The sequence below is a fragment of the Macrobrachium rosenbergii genome, chromosome 29, assembly GCF_040412425.1.
Source record: "Macrobrachium rosenbergii isolate ZJJX-2024 chromosome 29, ASM4041242v1, whole genome shotgun sequence".
Taxonomy (NCBI): Eukaryota; Metazoa; Arthropoda; class Malacostraca; order Decapoda; family Palaemonidae; genus Macrobrachium; species Macrobrachium rosenbergii.
This window is the reverse complement of record NC_089769.1, coordinates 20,028,199-20,055,222: the sequence shown is the minus strand read 5'-3', so window position 1 is coordinate 20,055,222 and position 27,024 is coordinate 20,028,199. Positions and strand designations below refer to the sequence as shown.

Here is a 27,024-nt window from a genome sequence, read left to right as displayed (position 1 = left end):
ATATATATATTATATATATGAATAATACATATACATACACATATTTTACCGTTCCAATGATAATGCTGATACACATTGTCTCATTGGCCTTGAAACGCTCAGTTCAATTACAAATACAACTTTAAATGACCGAGCCAGCGCTTTTCGGTTCAGTGTTAAAGAAAGAACGATTTGGAATACGCTAATGAAAAGAAATAAATAAAAACTGATTACCCAGCTGGTATTCAAGAGAATGAAATTCCCAAGTTCTGCCTTCAGCCACTAAGAAGATTACGCTTACATAAAGAGTGCGTTCTTCATAAATTTCGTTTGAGGGTATTAGGTCTTGAGACAGAGAAATACAAAAAGTTAAGGAAAGTATGAAGTTAAAAATTCAATGTCAGAAATAAGAGCACAAGTTGATTTAATCGCTGGGGGTTGGTAACTAGTAGTTATTTATACAATAATATATACATTATTTATACAATAATATATACATACAGTATATATATAATATATATATACTGTATATATATATAATAATACATATGAATACACACACACACACACACACACACACACATATATATATATATATATATATATATATATATATATATATATATATATACAATCATGTAGTTACAAATGTTGTTTAATGTCCAATTCACGCCACTTCATGTAGTTACAAATGGAATATCACCGATGGGGAATTATCACCGTATGGGAATTTTTTAAGTGATAAATGGTGTCTCAATGGTTTGACCGTCGAATGGAGTCGATGGAAGGTACTGTTTCGAGGGATCGAGACCCGGCGGTACCGATCCATTTATCACTTAAAAAATTCCCTTTCAGTGATAATTCCCTATCGGGGATATTCCCAAAGTAGCGTGAACTGGATATTAAACGACATTTGTAGCTTCATGATTGTATATAAATCACGGTGTGATAAAAATTTCATACACACACACACATATATATATATATGCATATATATATATGCATATATATATATGTAAATATATATATACATATATACACATATATATATATATATGTGTATTATATATATATATATACATATATATATATTATATATATACTGTATGTATATGTGTGTGTGTGTATGTGTATGTATATATATATTTACATATATATATATGTGTGTGTGTGTGTGTGTGCGTGCGTGTGTATGTGTGTGTATGAAATTTTTATCACACCGTGATACTCGCTCATAGAATATGAGCCCATCAAAAGAATTCTGAATTCATGAGACGATGTTTCATCTAGAACTTATACAAAATATGTCATTAATACAAAACTAATAAGCATCTCTAGACTGGAAGTTAGTATGTTTTACAACTCGTACATATACACATCCATACACACACACACACACACATATATATATATATGTGTGTGTATATATATATATATATATATATATATATGTGTGTGTGTGCGTGTGAGTGTGTCTGTATGTGTGTGTAGTTGTAAGACATACCAACTTCCAGTCTAAACATGCTTATTAGTTTTGCAATTACTGACATATTTTGTATAAGTTCACGATGAAAACATTGTCTCAGGAATTCAGAATTCTTCTGACGTACTCATATTCTATGAGCGAGTATCATTAATCATCAACGACACGGGTTGGTGGAAATGAGTTTTTTCTTGTCATCTTTTATGAAAGGTATTTTTCTTCAAAAAAATCCCGAATTTTTAAAAAAATTTATTTCTACATAATTTTCTTCTGGTGTATTGCCTTCGCTCATTCTAACACCTTACTAGGATGAAACCACTGTTTTTATTATGTTTCTTTATAGTTGGCAACTGGAACATACCTATACCTATACCTATTGGGCAATTATAATTTTTTAGTTCTTAGAGGGACTTGTAACCACTGTCTTACCCTGCTTGCTTACAGCCGCTAAGATCTCTTTCAAGCACACATACAAGTCGATGTGTATATATATATTTTATTTATTTACGTTTCTCTTTTGTACATTTCTCAGTTAATAAGGAACTTATTCCTCTCCGAAAAAGAGTAAGAAAACAACTGCAATGTAGCCTATTCAGCAATGATTTATACCTTAGAATTCAATCAATTACTGCGATATAATCATTCATGGAACATTCATATTTATTTTACGGCTTTATCTCATTAGGTTAACCAGCGATACAGCCGACTTCCAGTGTCTCCCTCAGTTGCTACGATATCAAGCATTGCCGAAGGAGGGGGAGGAGGAGGAGGAGGAGGAGGAGGAGGATGTGCAATGAAAGGAAGCAGAGCGTGTGCACAAGGAGAAGTGCAGGAAGGAGCTTTCACTTTGTCGTACGACTGCCGGGCGCTTTTGGATGGACAACTAAATTGCCTGGATCCAGCACACCACTTATGTCGGTCTTCTACACTCCCGAGAATTTCCTCAGCCTCTGCTACCTGTCCTCGAGGTGCTGTCGTCTGCCAAGGGCAGCAATTAGATCCTCATACTTGTCCTTCCCTTGGGCTGGAAGGAGGCCTTCCTCCTCGTTTAACGTGCCAGAATCCGGGGGACAAGCGCCCCTCCTTCCCCATGGTGTCAAGCCCAAATGCTTACGAAGATGACGGCCCCACAACTCCCCTGCTGAGCAAGAGGGAGAGTTCTGTTTGATGTCGACCGATAATCGATGAAGATTTTGCTCTTTCTCGGGAGTTCGAATCCTGTAATTTTATCGAAAGTCGATCCTAGTTTTTATAATATTTTTTATTATGAGATAATATATTGAAAAGATACAGTTATAGCAACCTATTCTTGAATAGCCCTGACAATCATTTTATACAGAATAGAGTACAAAGATAAATTAATGAATGAATACATAAGTATTAGAAAAATATTAACTGATTTTATTTATTGATCTATATCAGCCGATTAATACCGGTGTTTGTATTTAAAACGATGGAAATAAATGTTAAAAGGTGTGATGTTTATTCTTTCCCTACAGAACAGAATATATAGGTAGCTTAGAGGTCATACTTCAAAAATATTTAGGTAAAATAAAACGCACTTAAACAAAGCCCAAATTAATATTTACGGTTCAAATACACAAATGGGGGGGGGGCTGTAATCAGTCGTAAGACATGACGCATTTTGTTTATTAGCACAGTCAGTAATACAGTATTTAATTTAAAAAAAAACAGAAATAATGGTTATATTTCTTATAACCCCACCTCTTGAATAAGCTAGTGGCCATTAATATGATAAAATCGAGAATATACAAAAAAAGTTTACAGAAAATCACATTTTCTGTTCATTAAAATAAGTAAAATGATATATGATGGCCTATCCTTAGCGTTGCCAGACGCACGATCACGGCTAACTTTAACCTTAAATAAAATAAAAACTACAAAGGCTAGAGGGCTGCAATTTGGTATGTTTGATGATTGGAGGGTGGATGATCAACATGCCAATTTGCAACCCTCTAGCCTTAGTAGTTTTTAAGATCTGAGGGCGGACAGAAAAAGTGCGGACAGTCAGACAAATAGCCATCTCAGTGGTTTTCTTTTACAGAAGACTAAACACTGAATAAGGCTGAAACATAAAGTAACCGAGCCTTGAGATTGGTTATATGACAAAGATCGGACTCTCCATTTCGCGACGAAAAGAAAACTTAATGATTGACATAAATAGTCACTGTAAAACATTCCAGATCAATTTAAATATCCTCACCGTTTTATTTGGTAGTGAAGAATATATGCTATATATATTATAGCTGTCGTTTTGCTATAGACAACTGAATGCAACAGTGTAAGTTTACTAATTGCGGAACCTCAAAGGTCAATATCCTAAATTCTAATGAGATTTATTGAAGATGATCAAGTGAGGAAACATGCAGCTCCTTCTGCGCTGATGTATAAGTATTTTGTTTACTTAAGTTTATGAATGATGGCATGAGCGCGCATACCTGGACATAGTGACGCGTGTATTTGGGCTTAACGTAGAACCCAGACGTCCTCTCGCACCGCAAAATGGCAAAGGGGCAATACTAGAGTAGCCAATGGAATATGCATTATAAGAATGATTATCGATATTGCAGAGTTGAAAATTGTTAAGGAATATATCAGACAGATTAACGAAAACAAGAGGTTTCCCACTACGTCAATGAAAACATAAATCGTTCTTTCTTTTCGACATGAAGGAAAATGATTAGAAATCCATAGCGTGATAGCTCAGCATAAAATTACAAAATTTCCTCTGCCAACGAATGATCTCCGATTAAAAGATACGATCGCGAGTTGCTCTGCCGGTAAGAAAAAGTCTGATTACTCGCAAAACAATTGTTGTAATTTATTTTAAATATTCAGAAAAAGGTCTTGGTCTCTCCCCTTTCGCTTCCAGTTCCTTTAGAAAAAGAAGGCAATCCAGGTACAAACGAAAAAAGATAATATGAATGCTGGGGAGAGTTCCTAATTAAAAGTTGAAAGAAAAAACTCGCGAGACGGCCAAAGAATAGTCCGAGGAGGGGGAAAGGAAGAGGGAAGTATAAGACTTGGAAGACCTCCTCTTCTTCTTCTTCTTCTTTTTCTTCTTCAAGTGGTGTAACAAAGTATCTGGAAGTTTTGGCAATTAAAAAGTTTCTCCCACAAGAACATCATAATCCAGAGTAGAGCAGGAAGACCACTCCTTTTTCGTATTCCTCCTCCCCTAACCCTATTTTACTTCCTCCTATGTTTTCACTTTCTTCTTCATTCGTTTTTCCAACTGTTCCCAGTCTTTGTTGCCAAGTTTCTATTTTCCTCCAGTTATTCCGCTATACCATGTTTCTCTCGGTCCTTACCCAATATTCTCTTTTTCATTTCCCTTTTTACTTAGTTTTATTTTTTCCGTTTCATAGTTACACTCCAACAAAATCATTAAGGTAAGGTTTATTGTTTAAACGGTGATGCTCATGATTTACAATCGTTTCTTGATCCGCAAAAATCGAGTTTAGCATCTGCAGTAAGTAAACCGGTTTTAAAAACATTACCTCAATGCAATATTTCTTTTCGTGAAGCATGGAGAGTTCAGGATGTCGTCAAAATATTAATTAAATTAACATGAGCTTCTACGAGTTTTTGATACAGAACAGGCGACTTAGCACCAACCTACATAATAAACTGTTTTGTAACTAAATTCTGAGTTAGTTCTCAAAAACTGTATATATATATATATATATATATATATATATATATATATATATATATATATATATATATATATATATATATGTGTGTGTGTGTGTGTGTGTGTGTGTATACATATGTATTTATATATATATATATAGACACATATACATATATAAATTATATATATATATATATATATATATATATATATATATATATATATATATATATATATATATATATGCATTATATATGTATGCATACACACATATGTACTGTATATATATATATATATATATAATATATATATATATATATATATATATATATATATATATATATATATATATATATGTATAAAACGAAAATTTATTTTATTGATAGAGCCTTTCATGATATTTTGGAGCTGAAATTAAGCAAGAGGGAAATAACTAAGTAAAAATCGTTACATACCATAATCGCCTGTTTGACAAAGCTTGAATCGTACGTGAAAAGTACGTATAGCACTCTATTTCCTCTCTAACATAAGAGCACATGCCCGAAAAACCTATAAATTATTAATTCCCAGCTCATATTCAGTTTTCCAGCGATTCCTCGCTAATAAAGCACAACGGCCTATTGAAAAGAAGAGAGCGGCCGGCCAGCCACTAGGCCAGGCGGCAATCAGACGGAATGACAAAGAAGGAAAGAAGAGCCGACTCTGGATAAACACATTGGGAACTTTATTCAGCTCGGGAAAGGAGCGGGCTGACTGGTTGAGGGGGGTGGGGGGGAGGAGCAATAAGTATAAAAGCTGGACCGAGGATTTCGTTTGAGCCTTCAGAGAAAGAGCTGATTGGAGAATGGCTCTCCGAGATCAGCGAAGGAAATTTTCTGCATCATATGAGATTTCTTTCCTGCCCGCGTCCGACCTTCATTTGTTTTTGCTTTTATTTTCATCTTTTCCGTTGTGTGCTCTTCCAACATTTAAAACTTCCTTTCTTTTTTATTCAATTTACTGCCTTCTCCCTCTATTCTCAGGATAAATGGCATTATTTCTTGAAGGATGTTTAATAAGGAAAAATATATCCTTTCTTTACTCTGGGTAAGAAGTTTCCGCACCCACAGGCCCTTGGGCGTACCGGTGGGTAGGGGGGGAGGTAGGGGGTTTCCAAGTTATAACACTGCCTATTGCGAGTAAATAATTAACAGTTTCATGCTGAAATTATCACGATGTGTTTGTTTTGAACGAAAATTGCAAAGGAAAATAAATACTTAAACTCGTATTATCCCAAGCCTGAGAGAACTTGCTCTTATCGAATTTCAGGTTCACTTCTACAGTATAAGATAATTTCTCATTCCCCGTAAATTACTTCGTTAGGAATTATTCATGGCGCAATCTTGGAAACTAAAAAAGATTAGGTCAAGGCCTGAGCAGCATGAGACAAATAACTTGTCAGCTTAGAAATGTATATTACAGCCATCTCCTGAATGTATGCCTAAGTGTGCAATGTCTGTTTCTCTCTTTATTTCTTGTAGCACGTGCGCGTGTGTTTTTATTTAGATATACAGAAATGCATATATATATATATATATATATATATATATATATATATATATATATATATATATATATATATATATATATATTCATTTATATATATATATATATATATATATATATATATATATATATATATATATATATATATATATATATATATATATATATATATATATATATATATATATATATATTATATATACACAGAGAAAGCAACAAAAAAAACTGTTTATCCGGAATACCTTTAGACGAATTCCCTCACTGACATGTTAATGCTATTATCGTTTTGGGAGTATATGGAGTTAGAAAGGATTCTGAGCGTTAATGGAGTATTTAGTATATACCGAGAGAAGAACAAAATTTGTTATATTCAAACTGGGTGAAAGAATGCCTATGTCATCCTCCAGAAGCGTCCGCGCAACCCATAGAAAATACTAAAGATCTGTTCATAGCAGTAAATGAATTAAATATTGCACCAGTTATCATGAGAGATAAGAACTGATTTCGATTCTAAGCTTCATAACCCAGTTTAATTCTTATTCTGTGCACGAAATACTGTGTGAATGTGGTTTTGAAAATTACGTGGACAACAGATTTGTTATCTGTTTACGACAGTTTTTATTCGTATATTCATAAATCAATTTATTGTTCTCGAAACGAATTGCAAGCAATAAATTTATTACCATTTTTGTTCTTGCATGGAAACAAGAAAATGCAATATTCATGGAAAGCATAAAACGTCTCTTTAAATATGCAGTGCTGAAGGATGGCCGTGCGCGGTGCTTAGCTCTCTGGGTTTAATTTCATTCGTTCATTCTTTCAATTTGGCTCTGCTACATTTTGTGCTGATTATGTTTTCTGTCAATTGTGTGAATATTCATCTGGGAATACTTGGAAGCTTAGACACATTTACAGACATACTTTACTGTGTTCTTTGAATGAATATTGAACAAGCTGCAAGAAAAACGGCATAATAATAATAATAATAATAATAATAATAATAATAATAATAATAATAATAATAATAATAATAATAATAATAATAATAATAATAATAATAATAAAAAAAAAAAAATAATAATAATAATAATAATAATAATAATAATAATAATAATAATAATAATAATAATAATAATAATAAGGCGAAGAGAAAACTTTATACGTCCTTAGAAAACTTGGTACAGAAGCTACACGGTGATGAAAAGAAGAAGATTGAAAGAAGATTATTCATCTGGGAATACTTGTAAGTTTAGAAACATTTACCGACATTCTTGACTGTGTTCTTTGAATGACTATTGAATGAATCTGCAAGGAACACTACATAATAATAATAATAATAATAATAATAATAATAATAATAATAATAATAATAATAATAATAATAATAATAATAATAATAATAATAATAATAAGACAAAAAGAAAACTTTATGTGTCCTTAGGAAACTTGATACACCAGCTACACGCTGATGAAAGGAGATTGTAAGAAGAATAGAGAAGACTCTAAATAAATTGAATGCCGTAGAAGCAGCCATCATTTTCAGCGCCACTGACCTCAAAAAAGGTCTCCTCCCTAATTACACAGGATACGGCTACATGACCCAGCTGCTGCGACTGGAGGAGAGAACACAACATCCTTCAGGAGGACACTGGTGCTCCGCCAGCTGGAAGAGAAAAAGAAAGAGAAGAGAAAATAATAATAATAATAATAATAATAATAATAATAATAATAATAATAATAATAATAACTGGAAGGTAGACGACCTTGTTTTAAACCAGTGAAGTTAAAATTGATTGCTGCTTCATCAGGATTTTATTTTTGTATAAATATTTTTCAATCTCTCTTATGATTACTATTCAGATTCTGATCCTATCGTATTATTATTATTATTATTATTATTATTATTATTATTATTATTATTATTATTATTATTATTGCAGTTCTAATTTGTTGCAGCATTAACTGCATACAGATTGCTTTTTCAGTTTTGCTTATGATGGTTTTTTCTCTGTTATTGCATTTCCCCAGTTACTCTCTATATTTTCCAGTCTAATGAAGAAGTAAACATCCTTTGAGTATAAATATTTTGATAAAAAAAGGAATATATTACAGTACATCCAAGTGGCTGCTCTGTTTACAGAGAAGTCTTGAGTCGGTATTGAAACAAAGCGTGGATTTTCCTTAGATCCTGACACTTGAGATAACTTGCTTCATCCGTTTCTATCGCAAGAAAGGACAGAATTCCAGATGCACAATTCTACGGATAATCCACACTTTATTTCAATACCGACTCAAGAATTTCCAGAAAACAACGCTGTAACTTAGCTGTGATATATTCTTGTTTTTTATCAAGAAAATTTCCACCAAAGAATTTTTACATCTCTGTTTATGAAAGAATGACAAATTAAAAAGAGGGTACGGGGAATGCAGTACCAGAGAAAAATTACTTATAAGCAAAGCTGAAAAAAAAAATTCATACAAATTGAAAGCAATTGATGCAGCAGCCAATATAATAATATAATAATAATAATAATAATAATAATAATAATAATAATAATAATAATAATAATAATAATAATAATAATAATAATAATAATAATGTGAAAGGATTAGAATCTGAATAGCTATTAACAAGCAGAATGGCTAACTAGAGGATGATTCACATTAACACACCTTATGTAATCTTTTGAAAGTGTCTCATTCTACACTTGAAATACTGTATTCAAATTCAGCCATCTGCACAGTGATGATCTTCAAAACAAACGTAAGAGCTGAAAAAATATAGGTAATTTTGGATCTGTTTTGAGGCATATAGGTGGTAAAAAAAAGTTAATTTTGTGTGAATTACATTTATGCCTGATAACGTCTGTTCAAATCTGTTATGATTTTTTGTCCGTCGATTTCTTTAAGCCCTTTTAAGTGCATTCTAATGTTATTTCCATTATCGATATATATTGTATTTATTCTTATCTTTATTCCCAAACTGTTTAGATATCTCATATTCTCCTGTAAATATATACATATATATATACACATATATACAGAGTATATATATATATATATATATATATATATATATATATTATGTACATATGCATACATTTATGACTTTTTATCACATCACCGTGATTCATATACAAACATTAAGCTACAAACGTCCTTTAATATCCAATTCGCTCTACCTCGGAAATAATATATTTTCATATATGTTACCGAAGGGGAATTTTTTAGTTGATAGTAAGTTCGTCGTCCCGTGGGCTCGAACCAACGAAAGATAACAACTCGGGACTACATACACACACATATATATATATATATATATATATATATATATATATATATATATATATATATACATATATATATATATATATATATACATATATATATTTATATACATATATATATATATATTTATATATATATATATATATATATATATATATATATATATATATATATATATATATATATATATATATATATATATAATATGGACACTCAGCCATTCGACCCATCATCCTGAACTGGTACGATTTCTTTATTCATCGCCTTTATTCCTTTATTTAGACTTCCCGACACTCTTTTTTTGAAAATGTGCCTACTTCGTATATATAAAACACTGTTACCAACTTTATTCATTATAAACTATAGCGAGGAAAAATAATTGGTGTATGTATTTTCTTTAAAATTCTATTGCCTTTCACTGCCATAACATTTCTGATATTAACACATAATTCTTCCTACCTTATATTGGATAATTCCTAACGGTGATCGCTCTTAAGACCCTTGCATCAAGTCCCGCGTACAAATCAGCCTCAACTATCTGGCCCCCAACTAATTTGAATTCCTGGGTACGCCTGTGCCTGCAGCAATTGCTTTCCCTAGGTACACAAGAATCTAGCATTACCTGACGTGGCTGATCTGAGGATCAAGAATTACCTCATTACGATGTTACCATTGACATAACACTTTTTAATAGTTGTCCAGATGATAAGTTCAATAAATATAAAAAAACCCTTTTTTATCCATAAATCTTTATTTGCACGGATGTAAGCTGTACAATGGGAGAAAATCCGGATTGTTAATGACCTTACAAGTTAACTTTTACGTGCATAATAGTCTTGTTTTGCTCAAAGTCAATGCTAAGGTTTTCTGAGCGATAAACCGTTTTGCGAACTAAAATTTATGTTCCAAGACATCAGTAGGTTCAATTGTTCCGTTTGCGAATATGCATGCAATTGGACTTCGTGTAAACTTACTGAGCGGTAACTATCCTTTCATGCTGGCGGTTTTAATCACATTACCGCTTTGTTCGGTATGTTTCATTTTGTTTAAACTTGTTTCTTGCGCAAATTTGCCCACGGCATGAACGATAGATAATCTGTATGACAGCAAAAATCCACAATTCGTGTTTGTGTTACGATATTGGCTCATCAGTCAAGAGGCTTCTGCGATTAAAAGAAACCGGTTTTGTAGTCTTCCATTATCATAACAACTGTTTTGTTATTGGCTTCCTCTGAGTTGCAGAAGGTATTATGCGGGTATGTGACGTTATGCTAATGCTACCTCTGAGTTGCTGTTTAGAACAGTGAATAGATCAATGGTTTTCGAGAGAGAGAGAGAGAGAGAGAGAGAGAGAGAGAGAGAGAGAGAGAGAGAGATATTTGGGACAGACGAAATTTTCAGTGTAGTGGAGCAATCTCGTTCACGCACACAGCTGTGGTTGTTTTTGGCGATGATTTAAGCTAGTATCCATATTTTTCTCCACCTTATGTCAGATGGGTCCATTAAGTTTTCTTATGGAGGCATGAGGTTTCTAGATTACCCCGATCTAGAGTTTGGTTTTTCTCAGTGGTTGCCCGTCCGACTACCGATTAAACTTAGTGTTGCTTGAATTCACTATTCAGACAACCAGTTGTGTTTAACATAAACTGTGAGAACTTAGAAGCAGTGCAATATTTGTATGACCTAATCAAAACGAATCTTTTGTTTTACGTAAGGGATGAAAAGCAATAATTTAAGGTAGTACTTTAACAAAGCCGCACGGGAGTACTTGCACAATCTCGCATGATCAAATATGTAAGCGAGCTCACGAACACCAGATGAGTGTGTGTGTGTGAGAGAGAGAGAGAGAGAGAGAGAGAGAGAGAGAGAGAGAGAGGGGGGGGAAGGAGGGGGTGAGTTAGAGTCACAGACATTGCTGCCTGACTTGAATGCATGTTGTTTACATCGGTCGTAAAATATAGTCTCATCCGTATTGCTTGCTAAATTAAAAATTGTTATGCAATTATCCCGTTGTTTAATACTTAAACACAATTTCGGTCAGAGTTTAGTACAATATCGAGAGACTGAGTATATGTTTCCAAAGCTGCTAAATTTCTGTATTTGTACTCTATTGTGAAAGTCTAAAAGATACTTTTAATTACTAACACCAATTTCACAAGTACATTACAAAATAAAGAACACAATTACACTCGGCGGAATTTCAGGCCGCCGAAGGAGTTTTTAGGTATATCTAGAACACGACAGTTGGTGGCAAAGGGTCGGATCAGCGGCTTTTATACGTAATGGGACTTTGTGACCAAATTGCGCAACAGCGGGATTTCTGCACTAAAACAAAAAGACAGCAAAAGAGAGGAAGTAATGCCGGACTAGTGGACATAGCCATTACAATGCATTTTATATATATATATATATATATATATATATATATATATATATATATATATATATATATATATATATATATATATATATATATATATATAGCAAGAAGGCACTAAAGCAGACAGCTTGGTACATGGTTTTCCTTTATATATATTTCGAGATCCTTGTCTCATCCTCATAGGCTAAAAATACAAAGTAAAATATACAAATACAGCAAGAAGATTTAGGATATATGTACAAATAAAATATGATAAAGTAAAACATCAGTAAAAAGGTAAACTTAAAATAAAATTGTTGAAAAAAAAGAGAGAAAGAAATAGAAAATTTTTAACTAACAGACCTTATTCCTCGAAGTTCAGTTGCTGTATGAAAAACAATAAACATAAGGTGGGGTGTGTTTCGTCACAAAGAAAAAAACTGCACCCTTTAATGCAGTCCGGTGTTGTTTATTTATTTACTTGCTGTCAATGCCATTGTCAGACATACGAGGGAAACACACGCCGACTGCTTAAGGTCAGATGTGACGCACATATTGGCGTTAGCTTTCGCACATCAGTTGTCTAATGAAACATCCAATATTAGAAACCATAAAACTATGCAAAAAGTAAAATAAACTATAATGATTTTAAGATTATACTAACTAGTCAACACGAACACCACCTCCTATTCTTGAATCGTTAGCGATCAAAAGCTTGTTCCCTCTTTGAACAATCATTCCTCGTCCACGCCCCTGTATATAGCTTAAACCACACCCCACCTTATGTTTATTGACAGCAACTGAACTTCGAGGAATAAGGTCTGTTAGTTAAAAATTTTCTATTTCTTTCTCTCTTTTTTTTTTTAACAATTTTATTTTAAGTTTACCTTTTTACTGATGTTTTACTTTATCATATTTTATTTGTACATATATCCTAAATCTTCTTGCTGTATTTGTATATTTTACTTTGTATTTTTAGCCTTGAGGATGAGACAAGGATCTCGAAACGTAGGAGCCCTGAATAAAGGAAACCATGTAAAGTCTGGGCTTTAGTGCCTTCTTGCTATTTTGCTGAGGAATAGCCTCGATTTCACACCAATATATATATATATATATATATATATATATATATATATATATATATATATATATATATATATATTATATATCATCTATCTATCTATCTATCTATATATATATAGGAATTTTCATCACATCACTGTGACATTTTTATACACAAACATCAAGCTACAAATGTCATTTAATATCCAGTTCGCTCTACCTCGGAAATACTAGTGAAGTGGAATTTATAATTGATAATTAATAGTCACCTGATGGACTCGAACCACCGACGGCAACAATCTCTGGCTTGTCTACGTAGAGCACTCGTCACTAAAGTCAGGGCTAGTTTCAGTCGGTGGTTCGAGTCCATCTGGTGACTATTATTTATCAGTTTTAATTTCCCTTCGATATTATTCCTGTAGAGCGTATTGATACTGGATGACATATAATGTTTTATATATATATATATATGTGTATATATATATATAACACACACACACATATATATATTATATATATATATATATATATATATATATATATATATATATATATATATATATATATATATATATATATATCAAATATAAACTCATAAATATCACTAAATAATGAATTCACCATACTTTGGGAATAACTTACACTCAAGGGGAAAAATAATAGATAAGGGCATCTGGCCACGCTTGGCTCGAACCTGGACCGTAGGCTTAGAGCAGTGATTCTCAAACTGGGTGCCGTGGCACCCTGGGGTGCCACAGACAGTGCCTATGGGTGTCGCAAGAATGTCATGAATTTTGTCTTGGCTAGATCATCTGAATGAACATTTGTAAAAAAAAAAAACTTGGAGAAGTCTTCATATAATTAGCATCAGTGCGTCTACTCTAATTATGTTTATCTAATTCTTCTGGTATGCTCTTTGTTTATACAGTATATTTCTGTAAGTACGGTGTGCTGATTTTGGTTTGAGTATGGATAATAACTTTATTCATTAATTAAGAAGTTAATTCATGCGATATGGTGGGATGGTGAAGAAGGGGTCCAACGGTAATGATTACATTAGCTAGGGTGCCGTCGCTATAAAAAGATTGAGAACCACTGGCTTAGAGACACTGATAGGCGGTCGACTTAACCATTCGACTATCTTGATAGAGGAACAGATTAGCTGGAAGTCATTATTTGACAATTTGTAACATTCTGCAAACCTTGATGTGTTAATAGACATGAGATGAAGCTCAGGATTTACTCTTCCTGTTGATATACATGAAGAAGGGCTTTGTGAGGTCCTGCCATTGTAACAAAAATGAAAAACGGGAGAATAAACTTTAATTTTTATAAAAAAAAAAACTGCTCTACAAGAGTAAGTTTGGTTTTATTCTCTTGATTCACATTTGTGGAACGAATGTGTACAACATTAATTTTACATAATACTTGTAACAATATGGACGTATCTGCATATAATTTGTACCATTTACCTTAAACATGAACTTCCCGCAGACTGCAGAAAAATGAATTTGGTAATGTTGAACGAAAAGGGTAAAATAATATTTTTATGCAGCAGGTCAATAAACACCCGTTGCTGCAAGTCAGCCTCAGTATTTTCAATGTTTCAATTTAATTTCACTATGGTGCATACAAAGCTCTCCAAAAATGCCAATTTTGTTGAGGTGGGTATAAAAGGGGTCGGAACACGGGTGTGGGGTGGGGGAGCGGGTGTGGTTGCATGATGGATACCGTTAGCTTATTTTTTTGTAACGGTAACTACTGGTCTTTTGGCCACCAAAGCTAACAATTCCGGTATGATATTCACGGCATCATTGACTAATTCAGACAAAGCTGAAAGCCTAGCATTCTATATATGGAATGTTTCTTTTTAAAAATTTGAAAAAAATTTCTGGATGCGAGAGATAATAAATTGGAGAGTCTGTTTTGGTAAAAAAAGCTGATTAAAACTGGATACATAAATGGTTAATTAACATATAAGATTCATTCTTAGAGTAAGACAATAAGCAAATAATAGATATATTCAATTTTTTTATCTTCAGAAAAAGGAATACTGAACTCGAGACATTGTATCATAATAAAGACTAAAAAATCTGGGTATTGGTTTTCCATCTTTGCTAAAGTGTTTGCATTAGTAGTGGCGAGTTGGGCTTGACCTTGTTTCCCCTTGTTATTTTTAACTTGTTTACAAAAAATGCTTTCTATACGGCTGACTGTTTCAAATATTACATAAGGTCAATGCTGAACTAGCAGACTGAATAACAGTTTAAAATAATTCATAGTATTGCAGATTATTATTATTATATTGTAGCATCGCAAGTATGTTTTTTACAATATATTTTTGTTTTCTTGCTAGTTGTTTCTTCCTCTCGTGGAAGTCACTGAATGAGTTCCCAAAATGAAGGGGTGAGTGGTAGACTGTTTATAGAATAAAATATATCAAATGCTTATGTAAAAAGGCAAACTGTTGAAATACTAAATAGCTGAGGCTTTTTCAGCATGTATTTAATCACTGAATTTATCAGGTATCCACTTGTATATCACTTATATGTATCAATAAAATCCTATCGATTATGAAGTCGTAGTTGGAACAATATTCCTGAAAGACGCAACGCGTTTCAGAAGGCATAACGCATTCCTGTCGTGTTCACGTAGTTTCAGCAACTGACATTGAAACAATTTTTGTTGGTGTTTTGGATTTAGCTGGCCTTATGCCAACGCAGAATCTTGCTGCTGGAACAGCACGCAAGAGGCAGTTAGTGTGGATGAGATAATGATGGTCTTTCGTGACGATGATTGACAGGCGTGACAGAAACGCTTTTGAACCTTGAATTACTTAACAGTGAGAGAGAAAGGATTCGTAGCAGCGAGTTCTGTGAGAAATCGGAGGAAGTGAAGAAAGGAAAGGTGAACATGTATCGTAGGAGAGAAAGTTGGAGAACTGCGGCAAAGTCCTCCAGATTTAATTTACTCCGGCTAAAGTGCGAATAAGCTGGAAAACTCTGCGGGAACATTTACCACATTTCATTTACTTCAGCACGTGTGTTAGAGCGATAGTTTAACAGGTTCGGTCTTCCAGTCTTAGAGGATGAAACTTAAAGGGGGAAAAGTGATGCCGAAGAAAAAGGAAAAAACTGAAAGTTAATTGATAAGTTTAGGTGTTAGATTGAGGTATAAAGAAAAATGAGATCGAGTAGCAGAGAATCAAAAGGGAGAAAAAAAAAAAAAAGGAATTATGAACTAGTTGAAGAAAAAGGAAGGCTAGAGGCACTCTGAATGAAGTTTTCGTAGTAGAAACATTTAATCAGCATTGCTGAGGTACAAAAACGTAACCAAAGTGCTAATGAGGGCGTGGGGACCGTTGTTGTTTTTGATTAAGCTGGCCTTATGCCAGCCCGTGGGGACCGGGGATCAAGTTACCTGGTGCGTACGGAAAAGTGCGAACATATGATTCATAACCGCAATGTGGTTTCACAAGTCTCTATCTCTTCCACCTCTTACTCCTAGTGGTTAATCCAGTATATGAGTCTTCAGTCGTGTTAATTTCTTTCTGTATTTTCTCTTATAGATGCTGTTTGGAGTCAGGCCTGCTTGTTGGACTGTTGTGCTGCAGTTTTCTTGGCAGAGAAAATTTTGTATATCTCTATTACTGTCTTTGTTATTTTCATAAGGGCAGGACTGAGCAGAAATTCATTCATTTTGTTGAACTTCTTTTCATTAACAAATGTAGTCCATTTTCTGTCTTCTTTTTTAACTGTATCTAAGCTGAGGTAACTAGTTTGGGATGCTCTGAGCGGGACAGACGTGAAAACGGAAGCTGGGCCGAGAAGGAAAAATCGATTTTGTCGGATTTTTGTTATCTTGGTCTCATTTTATACCTAAATTCCTTTAATTTCATAGCCTGGAATAATAGATAAATCTTCTCACATTGTTTTTCGAATGCGAGAACTGAAACCCATAACAATCATCTGATGCCAAAAAATAAACAAGTAAAAAATGCGACGAAGTTTCTTTGGCGCTATCGAGTTTTCTGTATAGCGTATAATCAAGGCCACCGAAAGTAGATCTATCTTTCGGTGGTCTCGGCATAATGCTGTATGAGCCGCGGCCCATGAAACTTTAACCAGGGCCAGGTAGTAGCCTACCCAATATCACTACCAGAAGCACGATTATGCCTAACTTTAACGTTAAATAAAATAAAAACTACAAAGGCTAGAGGGCTGCAATTTGGTATGTTTGATGAATGGAGGGTGGATGATCAACACCAATTTGCAGCCCTCTAGCCTTAGTAGTTTTTAAGATCTGAGGACGGATAGAAAAAGTTTGGACAGAAAAAAGTGCGGATAGAAAAAATACGGGCAGAAAAAGTGCGGACAGGAAAAGTGGGGACTGAAAAAATTGCAGACGGACAGACAAAGCAGGCACAATAGTTTTCTTTTGCAGAAAACTAAAGCATCCCTTAAACATCTGTTAAGACTGCGTTCACTAAGAATTAATCTTGCGATCTCATATCTCGTACCACACGCTCTAGGGAAAAACCACTGACCAATTTCATGAGGATTGAAAAGTCAGCATTTAATTTACTTAATTATTGGTGAATAATCGTTATTTAAAACAGAGGGAGTAATTATATCGTCTTATATGTTGTACACACGATCAATTTTCAACACTCGTCTCGTATGGGGAATGATCGGATACGTTAGCAAGAAGCGATAAAATCTAGATTCTCAAATAAAAGTGAGTTACGGAACTCATTAACTGGCACCACCGAATTGATTTTTCAATGGGTTTTCAAATGAGAAAAAGCAGTTGCTGTTTACAATATTACAATCTGTATACAACCGTTACTATGATTGCTATGATATATTTAGCAACCTTGCTTTGTCTTCCTGATTCTAAATTATGTGAAAGATTTTGAGTCTTATGTTTGACAACGTTATTAAAATGAGTGCCGCTAATGCAAACCATCAAAGCATATGTTTTTAATCACTTGATGTTTTTCAGACTTTAGATGAATGATTGAAGTGGAACATAGAATTTAAGCCAGTGACCAGGCGCTGGGTCTACGAGGCCATTCAGAGCTGAGAATAATGTTGAAACAATTGTTAGCGGAGGGTGGAAAGTAAGATAGAAGAAAAAAATATGAACGGAGGCATAGTAAAAGGAATGAAAAGGGTTGCAGCTATGGGCCGAAGGGACGCTCAAAGAACCTTAAGTAATGCCTACAGTGCACCGCGTGAGTTGCACGGACGGCACTACCCCTCTACGGAGCATAGCAGAATGAACTCTCTACGCAGTAACTGACATTATGTATAATACATATATATTTTTATTTATGTTTACAAGTGCCATTATTTTTTCAAGTTTCACTGTTATGGATTACGATGTCGCTTATGCCTCCTACTTCATTCTTTTGCTCTGATCGGTGCCGTTACGATCCCAGGGTACATGTGTCCTTTGATAAATCAATCTTCTGCTTTAGTGCCCCGAGGCGTTTCCTGGGAAAAGTTGGCAGGTATGATCTCATATTTCCAGAAAGTTTCAAACAGGTAGTTAATGGAGAGAGAGAGAGAGAGAGAGAGAGAGAGAGAGAGAGAGAGAGAGAGAGAGAGAGAGTCGTCTGGATGCGTACCCTTCGGCATATTTCTAATGGGAAAATAAATAAAGTGAAATTGCGTTTGGCAGCAACCTGTATAACTTCAGACGCTAATAATAGTAAACTTCATCTCTCGCGGCCTAATCATTCTTTGGCCTCCAATATTATATTAATCTTTGTTTTGCTATCCCCAAATAGCTGCCTTTGACGAGGAATTTTCCGAGAAAATCCAGAAGGAAAATTTGTATTATTGAAGTCAAAGTAATGGGAATTTCAGATAATACAACCAAAAAGTAATATGTTAAGATTGAAAAATTCAGTGGAAAATATATCCTTTACCACTCTGCTAATATCCGTTAAACTGGACCGTCAATATTTGATGAAAAGTGACATTTTAGGAATCGAGTTTTCAGCGTCAGTTCCATGAAAGCTGCTGCTCTGAACAGGATTTTTCAGCTCAGCTGACCAACCCTGAGAATTCTCTTCTCCAGGACTTTCACGGATGTTAATTAATTTTACACATACTAATAATTATAACAAGTATATGTAACCAAATAAGCTACAATTTATTACAATTTGAACACTTGTAGCCATATTCTAATTTTTATTTAACTTATATTTGACTTAGCCGTCGCCTGCAAATTTCTCCAAAAGATATGTGATGTGAAACCGGGAAAAATTTATGAATCGCCATTAGCGGTGTCACTCGCTAATGAGACAGGTATTCAGCAGTAAAGAGAGCGCCTCCCAAAAGATTTTTCATTATTTACACCAACCTCCACATGTGTCCTACCCATTGTCGACACCTTTGGGTAAAACTTGGAACAAGCAGGAGAGTAAACATTGCTCCTCTTTCTTTTCACTTCCTTCTCCCCCTCCCCTCTCTCTCTCTCTCTCTCTCTCTCTCTCTCTCTCTCTCTCTCTCTCTCTCTGCTTGCTTCCCAAGTCGTCGTATTCGTCTGAATCTGCTTGATGACGGGAGATGTAGGTTATTTTCTCGCAAACCTCTAGCAATATGGTTGATTTATTTTAATTTAGTTTTTAAGACTAAGCTGGCCTTAGGCCAACACGCGCACCTGCTCCGAGAGCAGCCAATGTAAAAGTGAAGATTACTCTGAGAGGGGAAAATGCCTGTGGTTATTAAGGAAAGGTAAAGTTAACATTTGAACCATGATGTATGCGTTCGCAGCGGAAAAAAAGAAAAACAACAGAAAGTCCTGGCAAGTCGGAGATAGCCAATGAGGAAAAGGGAAAGCAATTTATCGAAGAGAGAAAGCCTGAAAAACAATTTGAAAATTCTGCTGGGTAAGCAACCTGGATGTAGTTTATTTATATGGTTTTTATTTACCGATGTTTAGAAACCATAATCGGTGGTACTTTGGCTTATTATCTACGCGTCACCTACTCCGGGGTGATAGTAGCCTACTAAACATGGCGGAAGCTCCTTAGGACGCCGTATTTAGTACTAGCCCCACGGGGATCAAAGTATTATGCACTACGTCCATATTATTGTGTGGTCGACAAATTATGTTAATTAACGATATCTTCGTGCGGCCGTCTACTTTACATCTACCATACGGTGTTTAGTACTAGCACCTCGGAGTAGGCGCCGCGTAGATAACAAGCCAAAGTAGCACCCCACGATCTTTTAGCGGCAAGGGATCGAGGGAAAAAAATTTAAACTCACACTGAGACAATATAATATAGACAAAACAATGAATTATATAAAAAAATGTACAGACTTCGACATACAAAAACATGCACATGTATGAACGTACTATAGTGAGTCTACAGTGTATAGAAAATTTGGAGATGTTATCTGAATTCTGTACTCTATTTTTATTCTTTATTCCAGCGAAAATACATTGAAAAGTGTGCTGTAGCTTGACGACGGTCGGTTGAATATAACATGTCCGAATAACATCGTTATATTTTGTATAAGTGCTTGGCGTTCCGTATGAAAGCTTAAATAATAACTTAAATTTCTTCCTCAAATGTATGTTATGTTAGTTAATAATGCTATCGAATTGAGATACTATGAATAAATGTGGCTATAAGTCCAAAAATAAACAGCACGGTCACCTAAGGCAGCGACTTGGAATGTATTGCAATTCACAGTTTGTCATGCAGAGTTTTTTTTATGAATTTTCCATACATTTTAACGCAAACTGGAACAAATCACACAAAATATTAGAAGAAACATATTATCAACAATTTTTAAAGATTAGATTCTACTCAAAACGTGGAACTGGTGAAAATTACTTTTGAAACCTGTCGGGTTGGTAACCCTATATTGGGCTATTTTTTTACGGCCTGTAAAAATTATTTGGCATATGTTTTGGGTTAAAAATAGAGTAAATATCTAACTTTGATCATTATTTGTGCACCAGGACTCATTTTGGATGATTTCTGTAAATGTAACTAATTAGTCACTTGGCCCTGTAGGGTCAAAATATGCTGTCAGTAGTCCGCAATGTTATTTTTTTTGTTTGAAGTGTATATTACCGTTAGTCATAGCTATATACTGTTAACAAAAGAACACATAACCATTCATTACTCCTTTATTACAAATCAGAAGTTAAAAAAAATCACAAGGTTTACCTTTGAATTTTATATGAAAATTAGAGAGAAAATACCAATAAAAGAGAAAACATGCAAAACAATTCCTTTTTTCATTGAGGCCCACCTATAAGATAAAATATTAATAAAATACAAAAAATACTCAGAAATAAAACTTTTTTTCATAGAACTAGAAAGTATTGAAGCTTTCCGTACAACTATTCAGTATGAAATTTCATCTGCAGTGGTCACAGGCCACAAAGTTCCAAGATGATCTCCTCATCATCAGCATTAGATACATCATCACTGCCTGTATCAGAGCATACAAATGTTGAAACTAAATTCTCTCTCTCTCCTCCCCGCCCCCTCTCTCTCCTCACCCCCCTCTCTCTCTCTCTCTCTCTCTCTCTCTCTCTCTCTCTCTCTCTCTCTCTCTCTCTCTCTCTTTCTCTCCACTTGCTCTCTCTTACTCTCTCTCATTCTTTTCTCCTCTCTCCCTCCTCTATGTTACTCTTTGGTTCATTTCTCCCTCTCTCCTCTCACTTATAAGCAAGCTTAGTAACAAGATAGCAAGGTCTGTAAGTACAAATGTATACTCATATGCAGTGGCAGTAAACATGAAAACCAATGACAATTTATCAGTGCTATATATATATATATATATATATATATATATATATATATAATATATAAAATATATATATATATATATATATATATATATATATATATATATATATATATATATATATATATATATATATATATATATGTGTGTGTGTGTATATATATATATATAGCGATGTCATATAGGGCAGCCGATATATAGATATACAGGTCTATTATAATAAAGCCAAATCAAAAGTCCTTCAAAATATATGGTATTATAATCATGATGGCATGAACTGCATATTCGCCACTGTTCATATGTACCTAAAAAAATGGTTGAAAACACACGTTACTTTCAAAAGTTAGCTATTCAAAGAGTTTTAGTCCCATTTAGGTAATCCATTGTTAGCATTTTCCAGAGTTACAATGCTTCATCTCTCTCTCTCTCTCTCTCTCTCTCTATATATATATGTATCTATATATATAAACATATAATATACAAAATATAAATATAAATACGTTCAATAAGTGCATTGTGTGTATAGTGAGGATACAGTTTTTTTAAATCTTCGGACATATCAATAATGAGACATCTGGCAACTTTAGAAAGGGGGAGGATCAATCTTATTGTGTTTGTTTTTGCCTGACCTAATATTACTTTCAATCACATACGGTTCTATATTGATATGAATAGTATATATAGTATTCGTTCAATATTTGGAAGCGACAGTTCTGAGCAAAATAAACATTTTTCGATAACTTTAACCTTACACAAATGAATTTATGACACCACAATGAACTGCATATTTGCCGGAAACTGTTCATATGAAATCGAGTTAATTTGAGCAATTTCCAACGAAAAACTGGGGAACAATAGAACATAATCTTCCAACATTTTGCATCAATTGAATAATCACAGGTAAATTAGTCAACTTTCAAAAGTGCAATCTGTTTTGTTATTCAATCTACATGTAGAGCTAGCATTTTTATTTTTTCCCATTTAGTGTAATCCATTGTTAGTATTTTCAAGAGTTACAAGTACTAACTTGCTGTTGTCATCTAGGCCTCATGTAGAGCTACTCATTTCATTATTTTTTTTCTTTTAGTGATTGAGCTCTCTCTGCAACGTCAAGAAACATCAGTTCTCGTTTTCCCGCCGAAGACCACGAATCATAGAGAACGTTCTGCGGATTTTTGTTTAGCTGCACATTTACGTTAGTTCCAGCTGACCTTTAAACATGAAATACAAATATGAATGGTCTATAAGAAATTATCATTACCTTGTATGATGATAACGCAAACATACGGAAAACGAGTAAAATTGCTGTTCTGATAAACAGAACGGATAAAACTATCTTTTAGATCTCTATGGAAGTCATCTGAGAAATGGACATGCATGGTGTTTTTAAGTATCTGAGCGTTTTTGTTTTGCAGATTTAACATATATGATATAATTTGCATTGTATTTTCATATTCGTTCAGATTATGTTTTCTGTAAGAAAAAAATTAAAATTCAATGAACGAAAAGTGAAAACTGTATCTTCACGAGTGTACAAATAAACTGCAAACCACGTGTAAATATAGGCCTACTGATCCCTACCATAATCAACTATGACTTCATCTGTTTCGGAATTATCACAATCTACATCTTGAGGACGACTCTGGCATCCTTTTTCTGCTGCCATAGAACCGGAAACATTCCATACCTACGATGAATAGCATCTTTTAGTAGCAGATAATATAATGACTATGAATTTTGGGTCCATGGGTCTTGAGACTAATATGCTGCGCTTGGATCTACGCACTAAGCACGGTCCCCATGGCCACAATTTTTTTCCTCACTACTTAACCACTAACACATCACCTGACTGCCAAGATTTTCTGTGTCGTAGCTTACCTCCTACACTGATAAATTTGGCCCTGAAACGCGGTAATCATAACGTCGAGACACTAGCATAAAAACTAACACTTCACCAACCCTGTCGGTATAAAACATAAACAAACCCAGTGTTGCCAAATCTCATAATGCTCAGATATGCGTGACGAAAAAGTACACTGCCCCATGGGTTGAAATGAAGAACATTCCCTACATACATTAGGGTCCATTATTTGAAACGTAACTAATTAGTCACGAGGCCCAAAATAGGGTTTTAAACAGAACAGAAACTGTCGATTTACTTCACATTAATAATGGCCTACCTTCTTAGGCCAATGTGATATATTGCTTTATGTTTTACCATACGTTTCCATGCCTCGCCCAGTATTTGTGTGGTCGACTGGTCACTTTCTACGTAGGTAATTGTAATAACAGCAATGCCTCCTACTTTCACGATTTCTTTACACATTTTGGATACGCTGATCGCTACAAAGCATAAGATCGAAGTGGAAGAATATCAACAAGTTCTGACGTTCGTAGCAGAATTCGAACCCTGTAGGTGTGTGTGTGTGTGTGTGTGTGTGTGTGCACGAGCATGTACAGCATCTATCTGTGTATGGCTTGAGTATATGCTGCAAGATCACGGTTAGCCTAGGCCTAGCTTGTTTCCCAAACTGAAAACTGTTTTGTCCCATCCATGTCATTTAAAGAAAATGTCTTTATAAGCGATTTTTTTCGTAATTGTGCTTTACATAACGCTAAGCCTATTTTTAAAATCTAATAATGTGTATTTCTACAGAAGGACGAACGGTATAGGCCTACATTTTAGGCGTTTTTGCTGAATACTTATATAATTTCTCTATCAAATATCAAGAAGGATTGTAATGACTAATACAGGCATTTGGATTCCTAGCTCCACAGTTGGTCTTGTGTGCATTTTTGCCCAGATTTAAAAAAAAAAAAAATTAAGAGGGAAGAGGAGCGTTCTCTTCAACTAGCATGGTTTATTGTGATTCTCGTGAAATCTTCGTTTGTTAATTTCTACGAACCTTATTGTTTTCGTTTGTGCACAAACAAAAAGAGCCGAATAAGGAATAACCACTGAATTGCAGATATAACCCTCAAAATGCCAACCAACGTAATGTAACACTGCTATCAAGTACATGTTGCGTTTTGAAAAACATTAAGACTGGAGAAACTACTGTTCTCCCGCCATAAAATTAGGTGGCTGTTTGCTTTACCTCCCCTACAAGGTTTCGTATCAAGTAATGTTTATCAATTCTACGTTTTAAGTAGAATCCAATCTTTAGAAAATGTTGATCATTACATGTTTCTCCTAATATTTGATGTGATTTTCTCCAACTTGCGTTAAAATGTAGAGAAAGTACGCAAAAAGTTCTACATAAATCTGAGCATCTGAGAATACCAAGACTTTGACTTCGGTAACCACACTATTTGTTTTTGGACTTATGAACACATTTTCTGTCTCTCATTTCGATAGAATGACATAACATACATTTGATGGAGAGATTCAGGTTATTGAATAAGCTTTTATCTGGATCGGCCAGTACTTTTATGAAATATAACGATGTCACACTCAACCAATCATCGTCAAGGCAATTTTGTGTGACGCCACTAGAGCGGCGGTGCGCCGCCTGCTTGGCTGCTTGCACCCTCAGTGCTTTACTCCATTTTCAAACGGGCCGGGATCGCGGAAGTGTTGGCTAATTGTCTTGTGATTTTTCTCGTTCATTATCTTCATGATAGTGCGTTGCGCTGCTTATAATGGGAGAATTGGTTACAAGTATAACATTTCACAGGTAAGGAAGTCATACGGAATTTTATGGCTACCCATACTTTTGTGCTACTCACATAAATGTCTTGTTACCTGCACATACACTTTCTTTGTGGACATGTCGTATATTTTTAGCATATTACTGTGGCACATGAGTTTAGTGGAGATTTAAATTTTAAAATCAGAACATTATTTGTCTTAAAAACACCACATAATATAAGGTAAGAGGAATCTTGTTCGCTGTTTAAAATGCTGAGTTAGTAGTAACTAGGCCTACAGGTTACTAGTTGTTTGTAGGCTATAGGTACACCGGCTGTATTTTGTCAGTCATTAAGGATTTTTTTCGGTAGATAGGCCGCCTAAACGATGCTGTCTATGGCGCCGATTGTTCAGTTTTAGACACGCAAAGGCAGCTTCAGAGTTGTTTGAAAAAATGCATGTTATTAAACGTGGTTTCTCAACGAAAGTCCGGAACGTCACCTGTAGTGAGAGCATTGCAGGACGATGTAATCAAGCGCCAGAAAACTTCTATTATTCGATTAAAAATAAAGATAGTTAAAGTTTTATATGTGCAACAAATCATTGTTTAATTCACGTATTCATCAAACGATATGTCACAGAAATTGGTACTAGTATGAAAATGAAGTTTGGTAGCCCAGGCTGCACCCTTGGCCTCAAACTACTTATTTGGCAAGTTTTATGTAATTGAAAGTACATGCAACTTGATTTCAAAAATGTAAAATTAATTTATGGTAAAAGTGATCGAATAATCATGCCAAGGAAAAAATTGTCATTAAGAATGGTACCGACATGGAAGGGAATCTTAGGCAAGCCAACGCTAGGCCTATACCAATTGATTCAGCAGGTATTCATTTGTTCTATCCTTCTTTTGAGAAAGAATTAATTTCAGATTACTCAAGATTAGGTAAGAAAGTTTTTTTCTACACCTTTAGGGCTTCTGATACTGGCGGTGCATTTGTTTGTTGTCGGCCAAATGGAATGTCCCTTCGCCCGTGTTTAGTACTGGCCCGGGAGAGGAGGCGGTACCCTTACGTTAACAAGTTATTGCACTTGCAGGACGGGATATGAACCGTTTCAAACAGACGTACCCTTGCTCTGTCTTGTGAAGATCGCGCTTGGAAACCCCGTGTTGGGTGGACATCAGGGGTTAATTACAGGTTAATTACATTCGATCCCCCCAAAATAACGTTAAAT

General features: G+C 34.5%; 1 protein-coding gene across 1 annotated transcript in view; it reads left to right on the top strand.

Annotated features, from left to right (window-relative positions):
- LOC136854649 (nephrin-like) overlaps positions 1-2,938 on the top strand; it is a 191,467-nt gene extending 188,529 nt beyond the window's left edge. Inside the window, exon 16 of the mRNA XM_067131213.1 lies at positions 2,148-2,938. Within this exon, the coding sequence (XP_066987314.1) occupies positions 2,148-2,630 (483 nt within the window). The 3' untranslated portion in view covers positions 2,631-2,938. The remainder of the gene's footprint in view (positions 1-2,147) is intronic.
- The last annotated feature ends 24,086 nt before the right edge of the window (positions 2,939-27,024 follow it).